This window comes from Strongylocentrotus purpuratus, unplaced genomic scaffold, assembly GCF_000002235.5.
Source record: "Strongylocentrotus purpuratus isolate Spur 01 unplaced genomic scaffold, Spur_5.0 spur5_scaffold_20, whole genome shotgun sequence".
Classification (NCBI taxonomy): Eukaryota; Metazoa; Echinodermata; class Echinoidea; order Camarodonta; family Strongylocentrotidae; genus Strongylocentrotus; species Strongylocentrotus purpuratus.
This window is the reverse complement of record NW_022145606.1, coordinates 9309827-9318608: the sequence shown is the minus strand read 5'-3', so window position 1 is coordinate 9318608 and position 8782 is coordinate 9309827. Positions and strand designations below refer to the sequence as shown.

Here is an 8782-nt window from a genome sequence, read left to right as displayed (position 1 = left end):
ACTGCATTGCTCAAATTTTATATAATACAGACATGAAATGTTAAACTGATATAAAGTACTTCCTCAATCACATCATACATAATAAGTGTAATACATTAAAGGTGCTGTTGTATTATTTAAATGTTATCTGACTGTGGATAACATTGTTCGTGGGTCGAGTCCCGGGGCGGCACTTATATCTTTAAAAACACATTAAACTACATTTGACAAATTCCACCCAGTCGAGGTGAATGGTTATCCAGTAGCAATACATTAGTTAAATGCATGACCGACTTTCATGGTAGGTAGCGCCGCCAAAGCCGAAACAAAATTACAATCGCAGGGAGCTCAAAAATAAAAGTGTTAATACTAATAAGGCAACTATAGGTAAACAGAACATTAATATTTACTGTTAACTTTCCTTTGATATTACAGAAATAATGTGCATTTAAATACTCTTGATATTTTATTAAATGGCCCAAACATTAAATTTAGCGTTAAAACCTTAAAAATCGATATTACTTATTGACAGGAACACTTGATTTTTTGCACATTGCAGTATTAAAAGAATGGCCTGAAGCTAGAGGAAAGGTTTAGTTCTGGGAAAAAGCAAAAAACTAATTTGTGAGCGTTATCATTGTTTTATGCAACGTGGAATAACATCAAAGAGGAAATGCTCCCTAAAAAGCATGGCTCTTCAATTACCTCAATATTCTAAATATTGCATGTAAAAGCAAAGAAATGGGGACGGATTTGTCTGCCACATGTTCATGTATTCTCATATCAATATTTGTGTGTACAGTGCTTTCAATTTTACCAAGATTGGGCCGAATTTCTTATCATGTTGATGATACCAGACCCTTGCAGTACACACCAATACTTATAGGTAAGATGATCAACCTTTTTTGATCGATTCCACAGGGTTTATTTTAACAATGCAATGGCATAACCAGAACTAAACTTTATACAAAAATGTATACATATTGTGACGAGATCTGGTTCCATGAACTTGGTAGCAATTCCGCACGACACGAACCAGGTCTCGTCTTATAAATCAGTCAACTCTCCCAGACAGTCGACTCTCACAACTCACAACTATTCAACGAGGATCTCAATCATGCATTCATCAATCACTTCAATCAAAGTAATATCCGAGACAAATAACGACAACTTACAATGATGTTTGATCTTTCAGCTTACTTTACTGCATTCCTTACTGCATCAATACAAAACACGGACTGCCCGTTCGCAGCGTTATCAAATCACTTATATCAATCTGACCAAAATGTCGCCCTCTTCAGGTTAAACACTGTAACATTCCGTCACACAACCCCCCCACTTAGACTAGAACGTCCTCGTTCTAAACCTACCGAAACGACATTTTAAACATAGCTCAACAATATAGGCATTAAAAACATGTAAAACGGTTTTTACTATTAATTCTTGTTTTCCTAACCAATCTATAAGAAAGTCCAAGCAAATCAACGTAATAAGCTACACATTTGCCTTTTTCTCTTCTTCCTGTTATTTTTATAGATATATAATTATATAACACAAGTAATCACAAATACAAAGACATTGATCAACAATGTCCAAAATACGTTTGGAAATGTAAAGAATATCAAAACACTTTTCTCGTAAGATCACTAGTAATACTTAAGTTACAACAACAACAAAAAACCTGACCTCTAGTAGGCCTACCTGATTTAAGCAAATTGTAAACTGAGGCCTATAGTTGTAATCAAAACAGATCAAGTAAACCAGTAAGACTTAGTGTTAACTTAAACAAGTATGAAGCGGTCGAAGAACTCCTTCGTCTTTCTCGTACGAACTACGCGTCCTTCAATAGTAAAGGTCGTCGTAATCCTCTTCTCAACTCTCGCTTTCTTGAAAACCGGTCTGTCTGTACGCGCATTTCCAGTGGCACCCTCTCCTCCACTCTCAGCTTCTTCCGACGAAGATGATGCTGATGACGATGACGACACCACCTCATCCTGGGATGCGGCTCTCTTAAGCATGGCAAGAGGCTTGCCTCTGGCATCTCTGGAAGAATCAATACTAGGCACTGGAGTTGGATGTACACTTATAATGGCTGTGTTGTTTTCCTGTGGCTGGTCTCTGTCGTCTCTCTTCGTCTCCGGACAACGTCGATCTGGGGATTTTGCCCTTTCACCGCCCCGGCCCACCGGTTCTCTTTCTTTGCTCGACTCTCTTCTGGAAACCGTGCGCTGTTCGTCCTTTCGGTGTCCGTCCACGTGCCTTTCATAATTCCCCCGCCTGGTAGAGGAATAATCGCAGGTCTTGCAGTTCCACTTCCGGGATCCATCCCGATGGTTCTCCCCGATATGGCGCATCAGGCTGCGGTGGTACAAGAACGTGGAAAGACATTCTCGGCACTTGTAAAGCCGGTCCCCATCCAAGTCCTCTGGTTTCTTCCACTCCTCAGACATTATTCTGCAATTGTGAAGAACAAAACACAAATAATTATTTATGTCGATAATTCTTATTTAATAAAAGAAATCTGGTGGTTTTCGTTTTCTTCTGGGATAGCGACTCTCAATCACGGGAGTCTGAGGTAGATCAGTGGGAAGATCGAACCCGGGTTGATGATCATCAGGCAAGTTCTCATCAAGCTGGGGTTGGTCATCAGCAGGGGTCTCATCAAGCTGGGGTTGATGATCATCTGACAAAGTTTCATCACTGGCAGGGCTGATCTCTTCTGGTATGACCTCAGGGGAAAGATTAGGAGAATCAGCAAAGGGAAATTCCTCCTCAGGAACTCTAAGGCGATACTCCCATGCAAGAAGATCTTCACCAGTGTACAGCTTGAGCCTATCTACATGTACTACCTTTGCTTTCGATCGGCGACTCAGCTGAATCCGAAACGTAACATCTGAGATCTTCGTAACCACTAGGTAAGGACCCATCCATCGCAGCTGTAATTTCGGGGAAACCCCCTTCTTCTTGCTGTGATCATATAACCAAACAAACTGTCCTTCCTTGAGATTAGTGGTGGTAGCTTTCCTGTCATAATTGCGTTTCTGACGCCTGGCACTCTTCCTAAGACACTCGCTAGCCCGTTCGTGAGCTTGTTGTAGATTCTGGCGTAGCTTTTCAGCGTAGTCTGTTTTTGGTTCATCACAGCTAGGATACTTTGGATTCTCCATAGTCAGGTCTATTGGAAGCGTCACTTCTCTCCCGAGCATGAGCATGTTGGGTGACTCTCCCGTGGATTCTTGTGCAGTACAGCGATATGCGCTAGTTGCATATGGCAAGCACTCATCCCATTCCCTAGACTTCTTTGACTGCTCGATGAGCATGGCGGTGATATTGATGAGGGTTTTGTTGAACCTCTCAATGAGCCCATCTGATTTCGGGTTGTAAGCTGTTGTTCTTGTCTTTCGAATGCCCAACAGGGAACACATCTCTGCAAACACCTGCGATTCAAAATTAGTTCCTTGATCGGTATGTAGTTCACGAGGGACACCAAAACGGCACACAAATTCTTCGACAAACTTTTGGGCCACTGTTGTAGCTCGAGCATCCGGAAGCGCATACGCTTCCATCCATTTGCTCGTATAATCCCCTACTACAAGGATCCACTGATTCCCATGGATGGTCTTGGGTAAAGGCCCGACAAGGTCCATTGCTACTCTTTCCATTGGCTCTCCCACCTCGTACTGTTGAAGTCGAGCACGTGCCCTCTTTGAGGGGGATTTTCTTCTGGCGCACAGGTCACACGACCGGATGAATGACCTCACGTCTCCTGACATGCCTGACCAATGAACCCTCTGTTTTACGTTTGACAATGTCTTGGTAACGCCTAGATGACCTCCTATTGTACCCCCATGGATTGCTTCTAGGTATTCTTTTCGGTACTTCCGTGGCAGGATAACCTTCCATTTCACGCATGCCCCATCCGACGTCTCCCATTTTCTGCATAGTACTCCTTGCTTGCAATCCAATTGGTCCCACTGAGCCCAGTACGTTTTCTTTGCAGCTGTCGAGTTGGCTATTGTTTCCCAATCTGGTCTACAGCTTCTTCCTTCCTTAGCCTTCAATACCCAGCTCATACTATCATCTTCCAACTGGCCTTCTCTTAAGGCCTCTCGAGTGACCCCAGGTAAGGCAATAATTGCCCTACAATGGAACTGGACTTGCTCGGAGGGAGTATCTGTCTCTGTAGATGTGTCTTCGCCGTCACTTGTGTCATCAACAAGGCCACACTGAGAACATGGTTTTCTGGACAGACTGTCGGCATTCACATGTTTCTTTCCTGGACGATGGTGTATTGTCAGTTTGTATGCTGCGATAACCTCGATCCAACGTGCCAATTGGCCCTCTGGATTTTTGAAGTTGAGGAGCCACTGCAAAGAAGCGTGGTCTGTTCTAACGGTCAGCTTCCTACCGTAGAGATACTGCTTGAAGTATTTCAAATAGAACACAACTGCTAGCAGCTCGCGACGGGTCACACAGTAGTTCCTCTCAGCCCTCGATAGCTTCTTGCTTGCGTAAGCGACTACTTTTTCCTCGCCTTCCTGAATTTGGGACAACACAGCCCCTATACCATTCTGACTGGCATCAGTGTCAAGCAGGAAATCCCCCTCTGGTAAGGGACATACTAGGATCGGAGCCTGGATAAGGCACTCCTTCAACTCTTCGAAAGCTCTTTGACATTCGTCATTCCACTCGAAACGCCTAGCCTTCTCAGTCAGTTCATGAAGTGGTGATGCGATGGATGCGAACCCGCGAATGAACTTGCGGTAATAGGATGCAAGCCCCAAGAAGCTTCGAACATCCTTGCTGCATGTGGGATTGGGCCAATTCCGAATGGTCTCGACCTTGGCAGGGTCGGTTGTGATTCCTTCTGAAGACACGATGTGACCTAGGTATTTCACCGACTGTTGAAACAAATTGCACTTGGATGGTTTCAATTTCAAATTGGCTTCCCGGAGCCGCGCCAATGATGTGCGAAGTCGTACGATTTGCTCATCAACTGTCCGACCGAACACTATTACATCATCCAAATAGATGAGCAATATGTCCCATTGTAGACCAGCCATCACTTTCTCCATCAACCTCTCGAAAGTTGCGGGGGCATTACACAGCCCAAATGGCATTACCTTCCACTTGTATAGGCCACCGCGAACCACAAAAGATGATTTGTCTTGAGCTTCATTATCAAGGGCAACTTGCCAATAGCCTGCAGCTAGATCTAAGGTTGAAAACCACTTGGCCCCGCCTAGTGCATCCAAGGTCTCATCTATTCGGGGGACAGGGTAGGCGTCTTTTACAGTTGCTACATTCAGGCCGCGGTAATCTACACACAACCGTTTTGTACCGTCCTTCTTAGTCACAAGCACTACATTGGCTGCCCAGGGGCTATCGGAAGGTTCGATGAGACCTTCTTGCACTAATGATTTGACTTGGCGATCAATCTCTTGCTGATTGACGATAGGGTGACGTCGAAGGCGTTGTCTTATAGGTCTTGAATTGCCGGTTTCGATGTGGTGTCTGACAGCATTGGTCCGGCCCAAATCGTGACTTCCAGAAGAAAATACATCTTGAAAATCCACGAGGCACTGTTTGATAGCTTGGTGATATTTCGGATCGATGTTGCTCAGGCTTCGTTGCAACAAGTCTTGTAGGTATGAAGGAACTTCATCGTTTCCACTATTCTCTGTCCTTTCCCCACTTTCATGCACTTCCGCTGGTGAGATCATCCCGACCATTGTTCCCCGGCGAAGTGTTATCTTGTTGTTCCCCGGGTTAAACAACCTCAGTGGCAAAACATCTGCCTCTGCAGTGACAAGGGACCTTGCCAACACCAGCCCATGGCGAGCCAATTCGCCTCCGCCTGCAACTGGTTCGATTATGGCAGTACCCGTCATCTCGTCCACACAGTTGGCGATCTCACCTTGCGCGAGCGTTTCTTGACCTGGTTGCACCTCAATAGTTTCTTTCACTAAAATCCTTCTTATGAATGATCTCCCTATCTGGTTAAGGCATCGAATGTGTTCCCCGTTCAAGATGAGTTCCAGCCGGAAGAAGTCTAGAACCCCAGCGGTTGGAATCAAAAAGTCCATTCCAAGTATTACCTGGTTCCTAATATTAGCAAAGATGACCTTTAATGGAAAGATTGTCTTTCCAACTTTGACTTCTGTCCAGGCAACTCCTAGCACATCAAGTGGCGTTCCATCTACCTGCTGAACCCTGACGTTGTCTTGTTCAAGAACCGGTCTCTGCTCTTTCGCAATACTGTAGTACATGTCAGTTCTAACAATTGTGTCAGTTGAACCTGTATCGATGAGCCTTGCTTGGGTTCTTCGTTAGGTGTAAGTGTTACAATCCTTCCATCATCAAGTCGACTAGGTCCGTTACTTCTTACAGCCTTCCCGTGGACCTTCCGGTCAGCTGTTCGTCGTTTCCCGACCTCTCCTTTTCAGGAAGAGGACATTCCCTTGCGAAATGTCCATTTTCGTTGCAGTTGAAGCATATCAAATCTTCTTTTCTCCGCCATTTCTTGCCGGAATTTCCAGGAGTTGGTGGTTTGGGAACTCTCTCAGAAGAAAGAAATCTTTCATTCATGAGCCTTGTCATTGTCTCGAATTGTGTTGCCTGCCTTTCACACAAATGCTCCAATTTCTGGATGAGTTGCTCAGATTCCTTTTCTGAACCCCTCACCAATTTGTGCGGACGTCTCTCCGATCTTCGTTCTTCTTCGATTCTTTCATAGTTCTCTGTCTCTATGGCCGCACGAATAGCTTCGTCAATGTCCTTTGGCCTAGCTCTGTGCACTCCTTCTCGGATAGTCCGGTCTTCTATTGCCTCAATAAAATGGTTCTTCTCGAGCCTTTTTCTCCCAACCTCTGGAATGTCTGGGTAGGCTTTGATTGCCAATTCACATATGACTTGGCCAAGTTCCTTCAGTGTTTCTGTTTGGCCTTGACGGCGATGACGCAATTCAAACAGAAAATTGTCTGCCTGTTGACTTGGGCCAAATCGCTGCTCTAGGAGCTTGGTCAGTCCCCTATACGTAAGTTTGCGATCGTGCTGATGGTCCAACAGACGGAGTGCTTCACCTTGAAGGGTTACAGTCAGAAAAGCACTTGCCTGCTCCTCTGTCCAACCATTTATATCTTTGCATGCTTCAAAGTGTTTCAAGTACTGATGCCACGATGTTTGTCCATTGAACCGATCAGGTGTTATGCAAGGCCTTTGGCTCTGTTTTGTTCCTATTGAACAATCTCTAGAAACTTCTTCTTTTATTTCCATATCACCCTGCTTGTTGTCAGGCTTCTTCGTAAGAGCCGATTTCGTTCTTCCACTGGCCTTTTCCCATGGAAAATTGGGATCGAATCCTTCAAGGAAAGGGGACCCAATGTCCCCAGCCAACTCTTGAGAAAACATGGTATCCGGCACAGGAGTCGAACAATCGGTTCCAACCTTCCGGTCTGGGGTCAATAGCTCAGGATACAAGCCCTTCTTCTCTTCACATTCGGGCGTGTTTTCACCCTTGTTTCTCTCAGTGTACGGTCCATTGAAAACTATGTCCGTATCTACTCTCCTTCTCACAGATGGTTCTTCGAACTGTCCAAGCTTGACGGTACTTTGTGAAGACAATCCCTGTTGTCTTGCTTCTATCAGATTAATTTTTGACCGTGCATTGTCACGTTCCAACTGTAAAATTTGATTCTCCATTCGTAGACGTTCCAGCTCTGTGTTCAATTGAGTTAGGTCACATTCATTAACTGAGGACCTTTGATGCTCCTTTTTATCCATGGTGAATTTATTAAGAGCTGTAGCACAAAGAACTTCCACCTCAAGTAGAACCTCAATTGGCACCTCAACTGACACCTCAACTTGGCACCTCAACTTGGCACCTCACCTGGCACCTCAACTTGGCACCTCACCTGGCACCTCAACTTGGCACCTCAACTTGGCACCTCAACTTGGCACCTCACCTTGCACCTCAACTTGGCACCTCAACTTGGCACCTCACCTGGCACCTCAACTTGGCACCTCAACTTGCACCTCAACTTGGCACCTCAACTTGGCACCTCACCTGGCTGCACTTCTCGATAGTTCGCAGCTCACGTTAGCACCTAAAAAGGTGGCGTGTTTTGAGTCCGTGTCTTAGTATGTAGTTTCATGCTGGAAGCATGACCCACGCTGTTTTAGTTGTCCCGCCGCTGCCACCAGTGTGACGAGATCTGGTTCCATGAACTTGGTAGCAATTCCGAACGACACGAACCAGGTCTCGTCTTATAAATCAGTCAACTCTCCCAGACAGTCGACTCTCACAACTCACAACTATTCAACGAGGATCTCAATCATGCATTCATCAATCACTTCAATCAAAGTAATATCCGAGACAAATAACGACAACTTACAATGATGTTTGATCTTTCAGCTTACTTTACTGCATTCCTTACTGCATCAATACAAAACACGGACTGCCCGTTCGCAGCGTTATCAAATCACTTATATCAATCTGACCAAAATGTCGCCCTCTTCAGGTTAAACACTGTAACATTCCGTCACAATATTAGCAAGGAAATTATTTGTATTATTAGTTTCTTTACATCTATTATTTCAAACTAAATGGTAATCATTGAGGAAAGGGGAGTTTTCATCACGTTGAACAAACGCCAAAGCATGACAAAATATCGATTGATTTTTTGAGGTTGTTTAGGGTCTAAACATATGGCTCCGTTTAGTTTCATTTCACAACGCCCCTATCGTCAGAGTATGGTCAGAGTCAGCAGCCTAACATGTTAGCCTATGGACGCTTTAAAAAAAA

General features: G+C 44.6%; 1 protein-coding gene across 1 annotated transcript; it reads right to left on the bottom strand.

Annotated features, from left to right (window-relative positions):
- Nucleotides 1-1161: 1161 nt before the first annotated feature.
- On the bottom strand, nt 1162-8524 carry LOC115927203 (RE1-silencing transcription factor-like). Its single transcript, XM_030992718.1, has 2 exons — nt 8373-8524; nt 1162-2433 (listed from the first exon to the last, which is right to left on the bottom strand). The coding sequence occupies exon 2, from the start codon at nt 2427-2429 to the stop codon at nt 1761-1763; it is 669 nt and encodes a 222-aa protein (XP_030848578.1). The 5' UTR covers nt 2430-2433; nt 8373-8524; the 3' UTR covers nt 1162-1760.
- Between the last annotated feature and the right edge of the window lie 258 nt (nt 8525-8782).